The sequence below is a fragment of the Myotis nattereri genome (assembly GCF_964212035.1).
Source record: "Myotis nattereri genome assembly, chromosome: 2".
Lineage (NCBI taxonomy): Eukaryota > Metazoa > Chordata > Mammalia > Chiroptera > Vespertilionidae > Myotis > Myotis nattereri.
Genome location: NC_138076.1, coordinates 195,528,688 through 195,549,043, shown reverse-complemented (window position 1 = coordinate 195,549,043; position 20,356 = coordinate 195,528,688). Strand labels below are relative to the sequence as shown.

Below are 20,356 nucleotides of genomic sequence, written 5' to 3'. Positions count from 1 at the left end.
GTGGATGAAATACAGTATAGCCCTGGTTAGAGCGTTGGCTGGTAGACTGAAGGATTGTAGGTTCAATTCAAGGGCATGTACCTCAGTTGCAGGCTTGATCTCTGGCCCCAGTCATGGTGCATGCGGGAGGCAACCAATCAATGTGTCTCTCTCACATTGATGTTTCTTTTTCTGTCTCTCCTCCTCCCTTCCACTGTCTTTAAAAATCAATGGGAAAATATCCTCAGGTGAGAATTAACAAAAAAAGAGAAAAGGCTGGCTATTTGGGGCGGGCAGCCTTGGTGGGAATCAAGAGTCAGGTGTTAAAGCAATGGGTTATCTGGCAACAAACCAGAAATGAGCATTCCAGATGTAGCAAAAGCCCAGAAAAGGAAGACAGGAATGTATAAGAGATGACAACAGATGGGTTTGGCCAAAGTAGAGAGTTTACATAACTAAATCATGGGCGGGGATGGGGGGAGGGGGTAATGATGGCAGGCAGGCATAAAGAAAATAGCATGGCCTCCAAGACAGACCTAGATTTCACTTCTGGCTCATGAATGTATTAGTTAGGTGATCTTGAGTGAGTGAGTTAGAGAATGTCTTAGAACACCATCGTGTCATCCCTAATGGGGGGGAGGTATTGTTATGGGTCCTTGTAGGGATTACAGATAATGACTATGATGTGCCGAGTTCAAATTGGGCCCCAGTGAGTGATTGTTACAGCTGTACATGTCCACCCCCCTCACTCTTCCTGCACCTTTTCCAATCCCAGACCCATGCTTCATAAGTAGTTCCAAAGTAATTGGGGAAGTGTTTATGAAGGGAGTTGGTGGAACTCTAAGTTGAGCCCATTGGCATGACCACAGTGGACCAGGAGTCTCCCCACCTACCCTAAGAAGCATCATGGAAGAGCATGCCAGGGACAAGAGAGAGGCTACATAAGCTTGCAGGAGATGCTTTGGGTATGGGACTGGAAAATGGGCACAGTTCTCAGCCAAGTGGGGATGGCACAGGTGAGAAAAAGGGTCAGACCAGGGCTGGGCACTACATGAAACATAGGCAGTATGAAAGGTTAGGCAACTGGGAGCCACAGCCAACTTGGAACAGTATTCCTGTTCAGTCAGGATCCTGTAACTCAAGGGGTCCAATAAGCTATTGAGTGAAGCTATGCAGCCTCTCTGTTTTAATAACTTGACTTTATAATCTCTTTGTTGTCCATAACCTGACACACTTTGCATATAGTTTCTGATCTCTCTCTCTCTCTCTCTCTCTCTCTCTCTCTCTCTCTCTCTCTCTCATAAGTTAACTATGTTGTATGTTATAATAACAATTTCAAATCTCTTTAGAAAGAGAGTGATAAAGAAACAGAAATATCTTCTGTTTTTTAAAATCTTTGCCAGTGGCATGGGGTTTTATTTAACTCCTTGCTTTCCAAACCACATCCTACTGTCCACATCCCCCACCAATAAGGGGCAGATCAATGCCTACAGATTCTCATTTGAGTTGGTACTTTTCAATGTGCATCCAATTATTCATTTCTGCCCTTACTGGAAATAGATTTCAGCCAGCAAATTTTCACCAATAGATGGAAGACACTGCTCAGAAAGCCTATTCTTGGTTGCTGGCTCTGAAGGGTACTTTCACATTTTTTGAGTCAGTGATCCTGGAATATAATTGCCTCCATGTGGCATCACGAACAATCGGTCGTATAACCAGAGTCACCATCTTGGATTCTAGATGTGCTGTGACATTATGAAGTAATCATCCAAAGATCAGTAAGAAAGCCAGTTTTCTTCTGAGGAAATTTCAGTTTTGATGAAGCATTCCAATCTCAAGTCTCCCCTGCTCCCAAACAAACTCTTTTTTCTTTGGTCAACATTTATAAGGAACCACTCAAGGAAACCACAAAAACCATGAAAAATTAGTTTAGATTAATGCGTTTTCTGAAAATCATGGTCTAGAGACTGAAACTTATATTTGGGCATCATTTGATATGTTTTTAATGGAATTGGTGCAATGTTTTTAAAAATATGCGACATATTTACCCGACGTCAAAGCAAGGAAGGCATTTGTTTTCAAAGCCACGGCATGTGAACAGAAGTGGGTGTGTGAGGGTGGGAGACAAGAGTTCTTTAGTGGATCCTGGGCCGTGACATCTCATTTGAGGTCCTCCTCCATAGTTTACCCTTCTGGAAACACAACCCAAAATGGAATTCAGCAAAGGTGCTGTGGTCAAGAACACTAACCAGGCGGTGCCAGGCACTCTGCAAGTCCTCCATTTCCTGGCATCTGTGCCACCCTCTGGGAATTGCCCCACCTGGGATTTAGGTTTACTATTGGCCACAACTCTCTCTACCAATGGATCTCATGCTGGACCTACATTTCTTTTAGTCATTGATGATAGTGTTCATCTTCTTAGAAATGTATGTGTTAATTATAACATCATTCCCTCATATCTATCTTGTGCTCAGAAGCTTACCAAGGACAAACCTGAGAAGGAAGCAGGGCAGGGTGGTATCATTTCCATGCTTCAGATGGAGAAAGCAGCTCAGAGGAGCTATGGAGCTTGCCCTACTGGGAGGGTGGGCCATGAGCTCAAATCTGGCTCCAAAACAGTGCATTTTCCATTAGAGTAAGTTCCCTCGGCACCATATAAAAGACTCTGTCTCCACAAAGTCTTTATGCAAACACAGACAGCTGAGAAATGCCACTCAGCAATGTACATGCCCATTCCCCCTCCAATTAACACCTCTCCAATGAGCAGTGAAGAGCACAGGCTCTGGGAGGAGGCTGACTCCAGTTTTACTCCAGCTCAGCAACCTCCTCACAAGGTTAGCATCCTCTGCCATCACCCCACACACCATCTCTGCCAGATCAGGTAAAAGGCTCTGGATTTGGGGAAGACTGACACAGAGGTTTCCTTTCATGTAAGGAAGATTGCTCAGAGCAGAGAGAGAATGACGCTTCTTCAGGTTGAGAGGCAAACCTTTAGATTCAGCTTGGCTTGCAGCAGTTCTCAACCTGTGGGTCGCGACCCCTTTGGGGGGTGGAATGACCCTTTCACAGGGGTTGCCTATGACCATCGGAAAACACATATATAATTACATATTGTTTTTGTGATTAATCACTATGCTTTAATTATGTTCAATTTGTAACAATGAAATTGGGGGTCACCACAACATGAGGAACTGTATTAAAGGGTCGCGGCATTAGGAAGGTTGAGAACCACTGGCTTAGAGGAAAGAAAATGGACTGGTTCTTCTTGACACTGAGACTCTCAACTTATAGTCAAAAGAGGCATTTATCAGAGTGGGTCAGAGTGGAGGAAAGACCACCAGGGCCTCAGAGAGGATGTCCCTGTATAGAATGGGAGTTGAGGCTGGTGAACCTGGCTTAATACAAATATCTCAGAGTTCCTAGGTAAGGGCTGGATTTGACACATGTAATGAGACTGAAGACATTGGAGACATTTTGGGGACCCAGCCTCTGTGGCACAATGAGGAAATAAAACAGTAGGCAATAAATTTAGGCAAGGGAAACAGAATCAAAAGAGACTAATGGAGCACAGTGAAGTCAGAGGATGGTAGTTAAGAAAACCAAGTTTGAAGTTAATAAGCCAGACAGAGAAAAATTTGTGAGAATGTAGTAAGAAGTTGACACATACCCTCTGAAGAATTATGTGCAGGCCAACCTGAATCCACCATGCTGAGAGAAAACTAGGAGCAGGTTTTGATGTGGGATTCATGTCAAAAGCCTGCCTCTATTGCTTAGGGCTTTGTTTTCCTAATTGAGGAAGACATCCTGGCTTGGAATTCTCAGCCCTCCTCTCCTTGCTCTTTTAGACCAACAGCAAGTGAGCGAAAGATAGGACAATAAAATACAAAGGTTCCCTGAACTCATATGGAGAGCCGTGCTTTTTAATTTCCAGGGGACCTTCGCCTTGCATTTCCTTTCTGCAGATAAAGCTGCATGGGAAGGTCAGAAGGGTAAGTGGGTTCCTCTGTGACTGGGTGAGAGTCCTGTTGAGAAGGTCTTCTGAAGGGATATGGTTCTGGGGGCACTGCTATTCACTGCTGTGCAGGAGAACAGGAAAGAAGAGGAAGGGGAGCTGAAGGCTGACCCAATATGAAAATAGGCATTCTGAGTGAATATCTGCTTGGTTTTCCAGAAAGTGTGGCTGAGCCATGAAGGGTGGGTTCTGCTCTCTGGTGGCCTCTGCTGTGGATGAACAGATCAGATACCACTGTGGGTGGGGGCAAGAGTAGAAATTGGGACAACACTTACATGGACAGAATTGAGTTAGGATACCCAAGATATGGATGTGAATGATAAGAGCTATCAACACTTGTTCATACTCTTCATTTTTGCCATGCTGTGTTGAACCTACAGAACTTGGTCAGCCAGGAATGGAAGTTAGCACCTGCCAAGTTCAACCTCTTCACTTACTAGCAATTAGTGTATCATGGTAATACATACTTAAGGTAAAGGTAAGGCTAGCAGAGGCACAGGAAGTTCAGAAAAGTAGGGTTAGGAGGAGTTAGGGGAAATCACCTCTCTTCCAGATTATCCATGAAGGATTCATATAAGTGAGAGTTGAGATGCTGCTGGAATGATATATTGGAGATTCTACAGTAAGTCTTCACTTTGATAGGTTTTTAGATCATGTGACTTTAAGTGAAATGACATCTAATAAAAACCAATTTTACCATAAGCTAATTTACACAAATTAGAGTTAAGTTCCTTTGGAATATTTCTGCTCACAAAAACATCACCAAACTTCTAATTAAAGACCCAAATACTTCTAATAGTAAACATTGAAATGAATATAGGCTATACATACATTTAATACAGATGAATAACAACAAGTAAGATTATTCTTTTCCAACCCACTGATCCTAGTTCAGGGTCACAGGTAGCCAGAACCTTTTCCCCCACAACATGAGGCACAATGCAGGCACCCACGCTGGACAAGACATCCTTCAATTGAAAGGCCACTCATACACACACACACACTCACACACTCACTCACACTAAGACAATTTAGACACACCAATTAACCTAACAAGCACATCTTTGGAATGTGGGAGGAAAACAGTCCCCAGAAAAAACCCACATAGACATGAGGAGAACATACAAACTTCACATACACAGTGGCCATGGGTAGGAATCAAATTTTCCCCTCTCATCAACATTATAACAAAATAGAAGCCCAGTGCACAGAATTCATGCACTGGTGGGGGGTGTGGCCTGCAGGGATCCACTGCTGTGGGAGCACCACTCATCCAGGTCAGCCAAGAGGCTGTGGACCTGCCCTGAGTGGCTGCTCCCTGGTCTGGTATCTTCTGTGGAGCTGGAGCACTCACCTCTCCAGGGGACCCGGTCTGGGCCAAGCCCAGGGACAATAGCACTGAGAGGCAATGGAGTAACCCTCTGTCCCGCGGTGGCCACGAATCCTCCTCTCAGCCTCTGGGGTCAACTCTGAGAGCTCAGTGGCTGTGCTGCATGGCCCACAGGCATCCATAGGAGGTGGCAGGGAGCGAGGAGGAGGAGTCTGTGGCGAGGAGGCTACAATCACATCCTGGGTTCCTGCCTGTCTGCCTGGGGTTTGCAGCGGGAGCAGCCGCTCATCCCAGTCAACTGAGCAGTGCTCCCACTGTGGTAGCATACTGACCATCAGGGGGCAGCTCCTGTGTTGAGTGTCTGCCCCCTGGTGGTCAGTGTATATCATAGCGACTGGTCAACTGGTTGTTCTGACCATTCCGCCGTTCGGTAGCTGGGCTTTTATTATATAAAACTAGGGGCCCAGTGCACGAATTCGTGCACCTTGAAAGAAACTGTGGGCTGCAAGGCTGTGGTGGGCACAGAGACGGGTCTCAGCCCATTCTCCACACCCCCACCTGGCCCCTCCCACCATGGCCCCCAGTCCCCTGTCTGCCAGCAGCCCCACTCCCACTGTGTCCACTCCCATGTACTGACAGCTTTGCCCCACTTGCACTCGCTGATGGTGTGGAGCAATTGGGGCCAGAGCCAGCAGCAGGTGTGAGCAGGGCTGGTACTGTCAGCAGGTGTGAGTGGTGGCTGCTGCCCTGATTGCCCCCCAGGAGCAGGGGGAGGTGGAGAAGCCCTCAGGGGTGATCGGGGCCAGCAGCCGCTGCTTGCAGCCTCCACTCGCATCCGCTGACAGTACCAAGCAATTGTGGCCAGCCCTGGGCACTGACAGTGAGTGCGAGAGGTGGCTCTGATGCAGGCAGGAGGTGCAAGCAGGGCCAGCACCGCAGCAGGTGCGAGCACCAGGTGGAATCATGGCACATGGGAGCAAAGAATTGTCAGTAACCACCAGAAGCTCACCCTGATGTCAGCGACGAGTGCCCCACGTTGGTCTGGCATCCCTGTTCGCCTGCTCCATCATCCTGCTGCGGCCAATGCCCACCATGTTCCACACTCTGCTGCCTGGTGCTGATACCCACCATGCTTGCGCACACCCCCTGGTGATCAGCACACGCCATAGCAACCGTTTGTTCAGTTGTCGATTGTTCCACAGTTCGGCCTATTGGCATATTGACCTTTTATTATATAGGACTAGTGGCCCAGTGCACGAAATTCGTGCACAGCGGGGAGGGCTTTCCCTCAGCCCAGCCTGCACCCTCTCCAATCAGGGGCCCCTTGAGGGATGTCCAACTGCCGGTTTAGGCCCGGCAGTGGGATCGGGCCTAAACTGGCGGTCGGACATCCCTCTCACAATCTGGTACTCCTGACTTCTAACTGCTCACCTACCTGCCTGCCTGATTGCCTCTAACCCCTCTGCCTGCCTGCCTGATTGCCCCTAACCTCTCCTACTACCTGGCTGATCACCCCTAACTGCCCTCCTGATCTTGCCCCCAACTGCCCTCCTCTTCCGGCCTGATTGACCCTAACTGCCTCTGCCTTGGCCCCCACTACCATGGCTTTGTCTGGAAGGAAGTTGGGTGTCCCGAAGATGGCTAGTCAACCCAGTCTAATTAGCATATTACCCTTTTATTAGTATAGATAGATTATATAGGATAGGATTGCTTAAATGGAAGGGGAAAAGCCTTTTTCAGCAGGAGGAGATGCTCTTGGCAGACAAAAACACATAGTCCCTATATCTGGACTGATAGCCAGCCATATGCACTATACTACCAAACCAGTCATTAAAAAATTGAACCGCTTTCTTACACCTTACACCAAACAGCTGTTGCCCTTAAAACCCCTCCTCAGCCCCCACCTTAGGTTCTGCCTTCATAGTTAACCCAGATTAGGTTCTGATTGGTCGGTTTCTATGCCAGTCAATGTCTCCGGGCCTATCTCTGTGCCTGATCAAAGAGGTGTGGCTAATCAGCAGCCCCCCTGGAGTCCCAGAGAGAAACAGAGGCCTGGCTGCTGGGAAAGCCTGGAGAGAAAGAGAGAGGCAATGACTGATCATCAGCTGCCACAGAGGCTGCAGATCAAACCCTGCTTCTCTCTCTGCAGGCCTCTCTCCAGGCCTGATCCGCAGCCCCCTTAGCAGTCAGTACTTAGTCGCTGCACTGGCACCGGCTGCAGTCAGTGCTGGGTCACCATGGCAACCCAGCACTGACTTCTGGTGTTCGGTGGAGCCTTGGTTGTTGCAGACGTTATGGACCCTCTCTCTCTCTCTCTCTCTCTCTCTCTCTCTCTCTCTCTCTCTCTAATTGATTGGAATGATGTTATTCAAGGATCTGCTACAGATGGATTGGTTCTGGGGGCGGGGGGATATTTTGGAATGAGTGGTCCTAAAGGGTCGAAATAAAATTTTGAAAAAGAAGAGATGGACATGAAGATTTAAACAACTGGAAAACCAATCCAAAACGTTAGTGTTTTCTTAGAGTAACCAAAACAGTTGGAATGGATACACTAGATTCCATTCCTGTATTGGGAGAACACTTTCCAGAACTCAAAGAGAGGTGAATATGAAGACTGAATGTAATCACCCCATCTCAGGCATATTCAATAAAAGTCACCCATATCAAGATGTGTTCAGTGAAGTTTTTTAATAACAAGAATAAAAATTAAAATCCAATTAGCATCAAGCTAGGAGGAAAAATATGGGCATGGATTAATTGTCCATTGTTTTGAGAGAAAGGTGGTAAATCTGACCAAATCATCACTCCTACATTAAGGCAAATGCTGTATGTGTTAGGTTGTCTGGGAAGCTGACTCTAAGCCTGAGACCTGCATACCTAGCAGGAGGTTTACTGGGAAGTGTGCTCCAGTACTAGGGGAGTGAGGGAAGCAGAACTAGGCAGAGGGAGAATCTGAGCTGCAATGAATTGCCATGGAGACCTCCATGAATCCCACAAGGAGTCTGGAGCTGGGGTGGCCCTTTAGAGTCATCCTGAACTGAGGAAAATGAGCTGTATCCCACAGCAGTGATAATGACTGGATGGGGCTGCCCCAGAGCAGAGGAGTGCCTTGGTCCAAACAGCCCTCCCCTTTGACTGCAGCTGGGAATGAGCACCTAAATCCTGCAGGAACCTTGTGGCATCTTTACCACCAACTTGTTAAAAAAAAAATTTTACCTGAAGGTGTACTCTGGACAACTAGGGGACGACAATCCTATCTAATAAAAGGGAAGCATGGTAATTAGCATACATCCGCTACCCTTCCCATTGGCTAATCAGGGCGATATGCAAATTAACTGCCTGCCAAGATGGCAGCCGGCAGCCAGGCAGCTTGAAACTAACATGAGGCTTGCTTGCTTCAGTGATGGAGGAAACCAATGTTCCCCGCCTGCCTTTCCAGCCTCTGAGCTTGCAGTTTGAAACATTGTTACAAATATAGAAGCTAAACAAAACCCCAGAAACCTGCTTTCAGTGAACTGGGATCTCAGAGCTGGAGTCAGAGCTAAAGCTGGCCCAGAATAAAAAAAAAGAAAAAGAAAAAAAGGAGTGGTTGGGAGCTTCAGTTACCCGCCAGCCTGAAAACAGCCCTCAGCCCCTCACCCAGACTGGCCAGTAACCCCAGTAGGGACCCCCACCCTGAAGGGTGTGTGACCAGCTGAAAACAGCCATCATCCCCTCATCCAGGCTGGCCAGGCACCCCAGTGGGGACCCCCACCCAGAAGGATGTGTGACCAGCTGCAAACAGCCAACATCCCCTCATCCAGGCTGGCCAGGCACCCCAATGGGGACCCTCACCCTGATCCAGGACACCCTTCAGGGCAAACCAGCCAGACCCCACACATGCACCAGGCCTCTTCCTATATAGTAAAAGGGTAATATGCCTCCCAGCACCAGGATCAGCGGAGCCGCGAGGCCTCCTGGCCCCTGGATCAGCATGACAGCGGGCAGCGCCCAAACCCCCTCATCGCCCTGCAGCTCTGTGTGTGACAGGGGGCGGGGCCGCAACCTCCCTATCCATGCCTGCTCTGTTCATGACAGGGGAAGGCGCTCCAACCCCCTGATCGGCCCTGCTCTGTGTGTGACAGGGTGCGGCGCCCCAGCCCCCTGATCGGCCCTGCTCTGTGCCTGATAGTGGGGAGCTCCCCAAACCCCTGATCGCCCTGCAGCTCTGTGTGTTACAGGGGGTGGGGCCACAACCTACCTACCCGCCCTGCTCTGTTCATGACAGGAGAAGGCGCCCCAACCCCCTGATCAGCCCTGTGGCTCTGTGTGTGACAGCGTGCAGTGCCCCAACCCCCTGATTGGCCCTGCTCTGTGTGTGACGGGGTAGAGCCATAACCTCCCCATCGGCCCTGCCTTGAGTGTGAGAGTGGTGGCGCCCCAACCCCCTGATCGGCCCTTCTCTGTGTGTGACAGGGGGTGGTGCCCCAACCCCCTGATTGGCCCTGCTCTGTGCGTGACAGGGGGCGGCACCGCAACCTCCCCATCGACCCTGCCTTGAGTGTGACAGGGGACAGTGCCCCAACCCCCCAATCGGCCCTGCTCTGAGCCCGACCAGGGGCTGCACCTAGGGATTGGGCCTGCCCTCTGCCACCCAGGAGCAGGCCTAAGCCAACAGGTCGTTACCTCCCAAGGGGTCCCAGACTGTGAGAGGGCACAGTCCGGGCTGAGGGACCCCCCCTCACCCCCCAAGTGCACAAATTTTTGTGCACCGGGCCTCTAGTCTACATATATAAAAAGCCAGCGACCGAACGCTGTAACGACCAGAATGACCAGTCGCTATGACACCCACTGCAGCCAGCAAACCAGCTGATTGGTGTTAGGGCCAGCCAGCCAACCTCCCCTGACCCCTTCCCCTACTGGCCCTGCCCCTGATTCGCCTCTCCCACCTTGATGAGGGCGCAGCAGCCAGCCAAACCCAACCACAGCCCTTCCCCACAGCCAGACCCGTCCCTGATTGGCCCCCCTCACCCTGATCAACCTGCAGCCCCTCCCCCCAGCCAGCCCCACCCCTGATCGCCCCCACCCAAATAGGGACCTGTGACCCCTCCCCCAGGCTACTGGCCCCCAATCGGCCCCCCCACCCCATTTGGGGGTGGGCCCACAGCCCCTCCCCCCAGGAGGCCCCGCCCCCAATCAGCCCTCCCACCCCAATCTGGGGGGTGGGGCCCGCTGGCCAATCATCCACAGCCCCTCCCCTCAGCCAGCCCGGCCCTGATCGGGCCCAATCAGGGTGGGCCAGCCAGCCAACTTCCCGCCATCTCCTCCTCTCCACAGGCCCAGCCCCGATCCAATGATTGGGGCCGGACCTGCCAGACCCCACCCATGCATGAATTCATGCACTGGGCCTCTAGTGACAATATAAAAAGGCAGGAGACTTTGAATTCATTTTTAAGACCAACACTGTTTGGTTATATACAGAATGGTGAAAAAGTAGGTTTACAATTGTGAGTATGCAAAACAAGGAGTTTATTCTTGTATTATTATTTATTAATTATTGTATTCTTTTCCATACCAACAACTCTATGGAAATCTCCTTTTGCCCCACCCTGTATTTCAATGCAGCCATAGAAATATAGTCAGATAATATAGTCAGAAAAAAAAAAGCCTGATTGTAAAGCCTCTCTTAGTGGTGAAAATTTGGGTGAGTTAAACTTTTTCATTTTCTTTTTACTTTTTTGCATTTTCTAAATCTTCTATGAGTATATGTTACTTTTATGATTAAACAAAATAGATGCTATTATATGTGACTGCACATACACCATAAGAACACAAATAAAGTTAAAATAGACCAAAATATTAACTATTATATTTCTGAAGAAAGGAAGTAGGATGAGTGATGTTTTTTTCTTCAGTGTTTCAGATGTTTGCTGACATTTTTTTTTTGGTATTTTATAGTTAAACTAGAGGCCCGGTGCACAAAAATTTGTGCACTCAGGGGGAGTCCCTCAGCCCGTCCTGTGCCCTCTCGTAGTCTGGGACCCCTCAGGGGATCACCATTTGCTGGCTTAGGCCTGCTCCCTGGGGGATTGGGCCTAAGATGGCAATCAGACATCCCTCTGGCAGACCAGCAGCCCTCAGGGGATGTCCACTTGCCAGTGGGGAGCAAGCCTAAACTGCAGTCGGACATCCTTAGCACTGCTGAGGAGGCAGGAGAGGCTCCCACCACCACCACTGTACTGGAAGCCATCACCTGGCTTGTGGCTGAGCAGAGCTCCTCCCATGTGAGAGCGCCCTGACCACCAGAGGGCAGCTCCTGCATTGAGCGTCTGCCCCCTGGTGGTCAGTGTGTGTCATAGTGACCAGTCATTCCCAGTCTTTCTGCTGTTAAGATCAGTTTGCATATTACCCTTTTACTATATAGGATAGAGGCCTGGTGCACGGGTGGGGGCCGACTGATTTGCCCTGAAGGGTGTCCCGGATCAGGGTGGGTGTCCCGCTTGAGTGCCTGGCCAGCCCTGGATGTGGGGATGATGGCTGTTTGCAGCTGGTCACACCCCCTTCAGGGTGGGGGTCCCCACTGGGGTGCCGGGCCAGTCTGGGTGAGGGGTGAGGGCCGTTTTCAGGCTGGTGGGCCGCTGAAGCCCCCAACCTCTTATTTTTTTCTTTTTTCTTTTTTATTCTGGGATTTTTTTACCTTCTATGGCTGTCACTGGAGCTGAGAGCTGGCTTTAGCTCTGAGGCTCGGCTCCAGATCTGAGACCTCTGCTGCTGAAAGCAGGTATCTGTGTTTGTTTGGCTTCTATAATTGAAACACTGTTATAGCTCCAGCTCTGAGGCCTCGCTGGCTGAAAGCAGGGATCTGGGGTTTGTTTAGCTTCTATAATTGCAACATTGTTTCTTAGAGTGCAGCTCAGAGCTGGGCTGTGGCAGGCGGGGAACCTTGGCTTCCTCCATCACTGGAGCAAGCAAGCCTCCTGTTTGCTTCAGCTGCCTGGCTGCCAGCCACCATTTGGTTGGCAGTTAATTTGTATATCGCCCTGATTAGCCAATGGGAAGCGTGTCGGAGGTATGGTTAATTACCCTATTTGTCTATTATTAGATAGGATTTAAAAATGTATTAATTCCTTAAAGAGCTTAGAGAAAGAAGGGGGTGTTATTGTTTTGTTTTAAAATTAGAACTAGACCTACCATCTCCCCATCCAGCTTAACAAGTCCTTTCAAAGTTGTTTACCTACAGAACCTAAATTCCTACTGGTCCTGTTTGTCTAAGGCAGGCATGTCCAGTGGTCATGCTAGAGACATGGATGCCCCTGAATGATTTGGGCCTGGAGGTGGGGGAAAATCACAAAATTGCTAACTCACTTTAGTGGAGGGAAAGCTGGGTCTTTTGAGGGTATAAACCAGAATATAGTCAGATAAAATCTCCCCTCATCTAGATCTCCCCTAGTGGCTGACCTGATCCTTAGGTTGTGAGCTATGGCTACCACAGGCTTCCACACCCAACTGGCAATCTATTAGCTGGATGGAATGGAGCATTGTGAAAAGGAAGCAAAAGGTCCATCTATATGATGGAAATAAAATGGAGACCCTTCCCCATTACTAATCCCCTTTACATCACTCTACTTTCTTTCCATAGCACTTACCACCTTCTAACATACCACACAGTTTATTTTCATTACTTATTATTATTAACTTTGTGTTCTTATGGTGTATGTGCAGTCACATATAACAGCATCTATTTTGTCTAATCATTGCTTTCTGACTCACCCACAGGAGCATAAGCTCCCTGGGGGCAGGAATCTTTGTCATAGTGAGTGACGTAACCCAGGTGCCTAACTACAGAGCCTGACACACAGTAGGTGCTCATTATGTACTTTGGAGTGGATAGACTTAAATTTATGGGATAAAGGGATTGATGAGGAAAAAGATAAGACAGCATATACTGCATAATTGTAATTAAAAATACAGATGTGCTTGAGAGGTCATGAAAGTCTGGAAAAAAACCAGCAATTGTCAATGTTGATTATACAGTTAGGGGTTGTGGATGATTTTACTTTCTTCATTATTTTGTATTATTGATTTCTTTATTTTAATTTTTTGGTTTTAGAGAGAGAGGGAGAAAGAGAAAGAGAGAAACGTTTATTTATTGTTCCACTTATTTGTGCATTCACTGGTTGAATCCTGTATACTAGTATGCCCTGACCGGGGATCAAACCTGCAACCTTGATATATCAGGATGACACTCTAACCAACTGAGCTACTTGACTAGGGCATTCTTCATTGTTTTTTAAATTGTCTCTTTCTTGGTGTGCAAGTTTCACTTCTAGGGTCATATGAAAATGTTAAATTTTAAAAAGAAGAGGGATAAAAAGTGGGGTCTTGAACCAGCCATGGGAAATCAATGGGCTTGGGTGTGGTTCAGTCACTGTAAACTGGGTGCCCTTGTGGTGCACCTCGTGACTGTAGGCCATCGCTGGTTCCTGGAAATATCAACCCCACCCATACTGGTAGGAGTCACTGAGGATATGGGCCTGGAACCTCCCCATCATTAATGCCCCTTGAAGTGAAATGTTCCTACTGCTGGCCACTTCACTCTCCCCAGATTAGCAGAGGTGATGCAATGTTTTCATCTAGCCCCAGTTTAACATTAAGCTGTGATGTAATTAAAATGTATTATGGGATTTCTTGTGTATAAGTGGCCTAGGACATCAGTGTTTGTTGCTTTTACTAACAGCTGCAGATATGCTCTGGTATTATTTTATTTTATTTTATTTTATTTTATTTTAAAATAGTTTTATTTATTTCAGAGAGGAAGAGGGAAAGAGAATAGAAACATCAATGTGAGAGAGAATCATTGATTGTCTGCCTCCTGCACACCCCACACTAGGGATTGAGCCCACCACCCGGGCATGTGCCCTGACCAGGAATCAAACCTTGACCTCCTGGTTCACAGGTCAATGCTCAAATCCTGAGCCACGCCAGCCGGCTGCCCTGGTATCTTTTTAAAAGGAGGGCCCACTTTCCAGAGCCAGGGTTGGCAGCAGTGTGATCCTGCACATGTATAGGAGGAAACAAGAAGCATGTGGAGCAGCCACGATGACCAGCCTAAGCACCCATGGGCCCTTGCATCACAGGATGTATTCAAATATCAGCATAACTCTCATTTCTCCTCTGGAGCATGGCCTCTTTGCAGCTTCCATTCAGGCATTGGGTTAGACTCCACCAAACTGTCCTGCAAAATGGGGCCAGGTCCAGAGGAAGAGGACTGTGCAGCTGATTTCTGGAAAGCAGGTGGGGTTGAGGTGTGTGAAAGGCAGTGATGAATGATGTTTGGCCCTTGGTTCCAACTATACTTGAAAATCATATCACAACAGAGATCTGGGAGGCTGCTACCATTCGATGATGTTAACATTGCAAGACGTAAGCTTTTAATCATCTTGGGTTTGAAATGAATTTGCATAGAAAATGATAAGTCCTGTACCTTCTATGTCCTCACACTTCCTGTCTCTTATTCCTTTTGTTTCTCCATAGCACTTATTACTATCTAAAATACTATACATGTATCAGCTTATTGTCTGTCTCTCCCCATGATGTAAACTCCATGAGGCAGGGATTTTTGTCTCACATATCTCTAGTCTGAGAACAATGCCTGGCACATAGTAGGTGCTCAGTAAATATTGGTTGGGGTGAGGGAAGAGAAAACCAAAGATGAGAAGCATCTTTATAAAGAATGTTTCCATTTATTTTACTTTAAATATGAATCTGCATAAAATGATGGTTAGTTACATTCAGCTCAAAGCACCCCTGTGACATGAACTGAAGACAAGCCCAGGTTTGAAACTTTGCAACTCCCCATCAGGTCCAGTGGCCACAGTAATAATAAGCCCTGTCACTTAATTTGCATCCACCAAGACTATGACAGCCTGGGCTGTAAGTACTCAGAATTTTCTCAGGGTGATGGTGGGAAGCAGGGGGATGATCACTTATGATGGATGCTACAACAGGGCCCTGACTACACTTCTGTCATGGCCTGCAGCCATCTGAAATGAGGGGGGGACCTGAGGAAACATAGGGAAGGCTTATGATGCTGTTACTGGAACCCTGATGTTTTTCCTGGAATCCGCCCGCCTATACACACTGGTCCAATGAAATGCATGAACAGGGGTTTGCAGTATAGAAAGAAAAAAATAGTTTAATATTGAATTGGCCAAATGGAGGTGTGTGAAAGAGCTCTAAAAAACACACAACTCTCCAATAGAGTATAGGTTACAGATTATATAGAGCAAAATCAGAAGACACTATGGGTTAGGGGTTCAGGGTTGTGTGGGGAGTTGATTGGTTGGAGGTGAGGTGAGTGTAATGAATCATTTCTTCAGGTCTTGAGGACAGTTCTGAGGTCTTTTCTGGTGTCCCTCTGTCCAGTTTCATGGGACAGTAGCCAGGGGGTTGTTCCAACTTAGGGCTCAGAAACTGAAACCTAACTTAGGTGAAGATGTGATCTTTATCCTGACAGAGACCTAGATCCTGTGACCATTTGTCAGGTCTGAGCTACTGTCTTCTCCTGCCTTGGGGGCTGCTGATTATGGAGGGAAAGGTTAAGTCTCTGAGGGATATGTATATATAGAAAGAAGGATATGATGTCTAGAGCTAGGACTTAAAGCTAATTTAATCCAAGTCATAAGTACCCTTAGTTTCAGTGCCTGGGAATTCTGGGATAGAGAAACTCCAAATGGTACCAATCCCCCAAAGACTAAGGTAAAATAAACTTAATTTTGAAGTTTCTAAGGAGCAGCATCATTTCTCTTCCTTTCTGAGCTCATTCTCTCTCTCTTCACACACACCCATTTCAAGACCCCCTCATGCCATATCCCAGCAGATGACAGACACCACACTGTGCAGAAGCACAGACATGCTTGTGAATGGTCTCTCACTCCCGCAGCACCCCTTTGGCAGTGGGGCTGGCTCGCTCACACGCTGGTGTGCTGAGAACCAGAGGATGCGATGCTGCCTGGCTGTCTCTGGCTAGAGGGTGCTGAGCTGGCTGCCCGGCTCCTCCTGCTCTGATGGTCTCCTCCCTGGCTGCTGGGGGATGGCTCATCCATCAGCTTAAGCTTCTCATGCTCCTCCTTCAGGAAGAAGTCCACCAACAAGCTCTTCTCTTTCTTGATCTGGTCGCTGATGTCCGTGGGGATATCTGGGATCATCCAGTCCACGAGGACGCTCAGGAACATCACAAGGTTCTGTCAAAAGTGAGAGATAAGGGTAGAGAGAGGAGGCTTGGCCTGGGAACACTAGTGTACCACTGTCTACCCTTGCCCGTCAGAGTGACCGTCTCAGCAGTGGAGCTGGTGGTAGCATGCAACAGTAAAGGGCACAGACCCGGGAGTAGACATCTCTGTGTTATTCTGGCTCCACTGCTTACTAGTGGGTGATCTTAGCCATGGAGTATAACTGTCCCTTGTGTGCCCATGTGGAAGGTGGAATAGTAACAGTACCTACTTTCTGAAGTTGTGTGAGGATTAAATGAGTCAACACGTTGCACATAGCAGGGCTCCATAAGTATTAGCCATTGCTTCTTCCCCTCCTCCAACCCATTTCATTTGTCTTGCTTTGGCTTCTTGGCCTCAAAGCCTCCAGCCCCCCTGCTCCAGAGCTGCTGGGAAGTGGCCACAAGGCCCAATGGCCTCTCCAGGCTTTCCCTGGGCCAGTTGCTTCTCTCTCCCTTGCACCTGACCCTCTGTCTTCCATATCAGAGATATATCTTTGGTTTTTGCACTGAACTATGGCCTCAGCAGACCTCACCCACTACTCACATTTATCACATCCTGCTCTCCATGCCATGCCAGCCACTCTAGTTACATGGCCTGTTGGGGACTCTCTGCCTTTTTTGTGCACACTTGTAATTGGCTTCCTCCTCTGTCTGCTAAGCTACTCCCCCTCCATTGTAAACACAGGTAGGATAAGACTGCGCTTCCCTAGGAGTATTTTCTATTCAAGTGGGTGAATATGTTATAACAGTGCCATCATGGCCAATAAATGTTTGCTGCTTTGATAATCTGGTTCCCATCCATTTCCTAAGCCACCGACAACTACACCCTACCCAATACACTCCTCCGATGGTTGTGTTCTGTGCCTGACAATTATATGCTCATGTGTCTTCTCCTCTCTGAGGTACAGAGGACAGTGACTAAGCCCAGAATGAGATAACAGCATGGCTGTCTTCCATGCTTTCAGCCTATTCCCAACTTGACCTTGAACCCTTTGTGCTCCTAGGAGCCCAGAGGAAGACTTTGGGAACCATCTTCTATTTCCAGAGGCTCCTGGCTGCCTTAGGTCATCTAGAGCTGCTCTGAGTTATACACTCCTCCTTTAAATGAACTCCTCACAGGGTGAGTCAATGCTACATGTGACATATGGTAAAGTGAGTTGACTCCCACAGGTGGGGCAGCAGGAGATGTCTGAGTGATTTTTCAAATATATCGCCCCATCTCCCCAGAGGAATATTGACTGTCCTCTTGGCTTGGGTCAGGGGCAGGATATTTTAGAACCTTCCAGAAATCCACCTTCAGGGATTACAAAAGCCTGAATGAGTGGATGAGAAAAGGATCTGGGCCAGGGCTCCAGTTTTGCTTGAAGACCCACAGGACCCGAGAGGAGAATCGGGAAGGGGGGCCTCATGCTCAGAGAATCTTGGTGGTACAATTGGAGCTGCTGCTATTGTCAGAGATAGGAATCACTGGGCTCAAGTTTGCTATTCATTCAGGAATGGCAGGATGGCTCTGGCGGCCCTTTCCACCAGATGTCTCAGGGGCTAAAACAACAGGAACAAAGGAGGGAGCCAGCTGAGAGGGCTAGGAGAAAGGTTCAGATGGGGCTGTTTGTCTGCATTAGAGCTGAGACTCTGGTTTCCACTGCTCTTCCCATTTCCCTTTGTTGTCTTAGGTTGAAATGGGAATCTATCTCCACCCTGCAACTTACTCCACATCTGCCTTGTAATCTTATTCTGTGTTTTAGTCTCTTTCTGCAAATCCATCAATTCGTGGATGCCCTGGGGAAGGGAGCACTCATTGCCTGCCACCTGTGAAGGCCCCTATGTCACCTGTGCCATGGAAACCTGGAGATGAGGGGCTGGCAAGGAGACATGGTTGTCTTAACTCTTGCAGCTTAAGTCCTAATTGACAACTCCTTACTGGAATAACTCACCTGGAAGATTATGACAAAAGCCAGACGGGCAGATAGAACAGACCAGTACTGTTTGGAATATTCATATGGGTTTGGGGCCCACGGAGGCTCTCGGTAATCCTTAAACCTGCCAGGAGAGAAATGTGTGTTCAGATTGAGAAGAAATGGAAGAAAGGGGGTACTGTAGCTCTAGGGGGGACCTCGGGGGTCAAAGCAGCAGGCAAGCCCTTAGCTCTCCGACTTGGGGGAAAGGGAGGAAAGAGAAGGAATCCATGGTCCAACCAACAAGTGTCTGTGGGATAAAAAGACCAAAGTCTCAAAAAACCAATGTCAGACTAGAAATGTCTTTTTCCTACTCTCTCTCTAACATCCCCAAAAGCTTTCTCTGGTGTCTGGATTCTACTTCTGGAGGAGCCCAGGAATCATGAGAGGACCCTAGGACAGTGAATCCACCTTGGGTCCCATTAGCTTATGGCCTTTGGAGGGGAAGGAAGACTGCCCCCCCACCCCATCCTCCTACCGTTTTTGCAGTCTGTGGGCTCAGTGAAGATGTAGGTGCCAGCAGACAATTCCAGCTTCATGCCCAAGTGTTTGCCTTGGGACTATGGTCTTGAGAGGGGCCAGCCTCACTTGATGACCACATTCTTATACCCAAAGGGAAGTGACCAAGCTGAAGACAATGAATTTGGGGAAGGAGGGCTGACGATAATAGTCACGGTTGGTCAGTGTCATCCTTTTTTACTGGCCATCTTTATAAGTTGTTTATATGGCTTAAGAAAAAAAATGTTAGTGGCCTCACATGAACTCATGCCTCTTCCTTAGACCTCAGACCCTTGGAGGGGCTTTTCCTCACCGTTGTCTCCCCCCTACTCCCATTCTGGAATGACTCATGTTTGAAAGGGCTCATTTTCTCAGACTCACTTTTTTCTAAACCTGGAAAAATGACAAAAGTTAGTACCAGAAGAATTATGATCCTTCATGAAACTGTTTCCTCCATAGACTTCAGCAAAGCTTTGATGCTCAATAAAATCAAAGCAAGCCCAGGGCTGGAGGAAGGGGTGGGGTGGCATCAGGCCACAATGTGGGATGTATGACCATTGAGTGGGGACTCTATCTGAGGAGCAGAAAGGAAGGGAAAGAGGCAGTGTGTGTCAATCCCTGAGCAAGGAACTTTTCTTATTTAATCTTTACAACAGCATCCTCAGGCAGGCATTGATATCCCCATGTAACCTAGGAAGAACCTGAGGCTCAGAGACATTTAAGCAGTTGGCCAAAGTCTCATTGACAACAAGAGGCTAAGGTAAGGCAAGAATCCAAGTCTGGCTGAATTCAGTCTTTTCTCCTATCTCATACAGCAGCTTACTGTCAGTAGCGATTTGGGGGGTGGGAGGTTCAGAAGGGGGTGCTCTCTGGAGCTCCCCCTAACCTGAAAGCACCAGCTGTTTTGAAAGATTCATGTCAAAGCATGGTGACTTCCAATTGCCCAAGAAGAGATGAGGGAAGAAGAGAGAAAAAAAAAAAACCTGAAAAGAGATGCAAACAAGAAGATAGAAAAAAACCCAAGCGATGGAGTCAGCAACAGAAAAGACAAACTGAGAGGTGGACACTAAGCAATCGGCTAGGGCTGGGCAAGAGGCCAGGAGCTGCCCCCTCCCCACTCAACTCCCCTTCTTCCAACAGCTGATCACAGCTGTTGCAGGCTTGGTTTGACATTTGGATGAAAAGCAAAACTAACTGCAGCCCAGCAAAATACCACGGCATTCATCACATCCATCCGTGGCTGAGGACAGAAACATGGCCAGCTCCAATTATGCTTGCTAATGGGAGAGAGTGAGTGAGAGCGTGGCTAAAGGAATAAGGATATCTTGGGA

The 20,356-nt window shown here is 48.1% G+C and overlaps 1 protein-coding gene across 2 annotated transcripts in view; it reads right to left on the bottom strand.

The window, feature by feature from the left end:
* Positions 1-16,270: 16,270 nt before the first annotated feature.
* Positions 16,271-20,356, bottom strand: part of ANO2 (anoctamin 2) — a gene marked incomplete at both ends in the record, with an annotated part of 294,774 nt that continues 290,688 nt past the window's right edge. For both annotated transcript variants that reach the window (XM_081084448.1, XM_081084447.1), the window contains 2 exons: positions 16,271-16,543; positions 18,507-18,612. In XM_081084448.1, coding sequence (XP_080940574.1) covers positions 16,271-16,543; positions 18,507-18,612 — 379 coding nt within the window. The remainder of the gene's footprint in view (positions 16,544-18,506; positions 18,613-20,356) is intronic.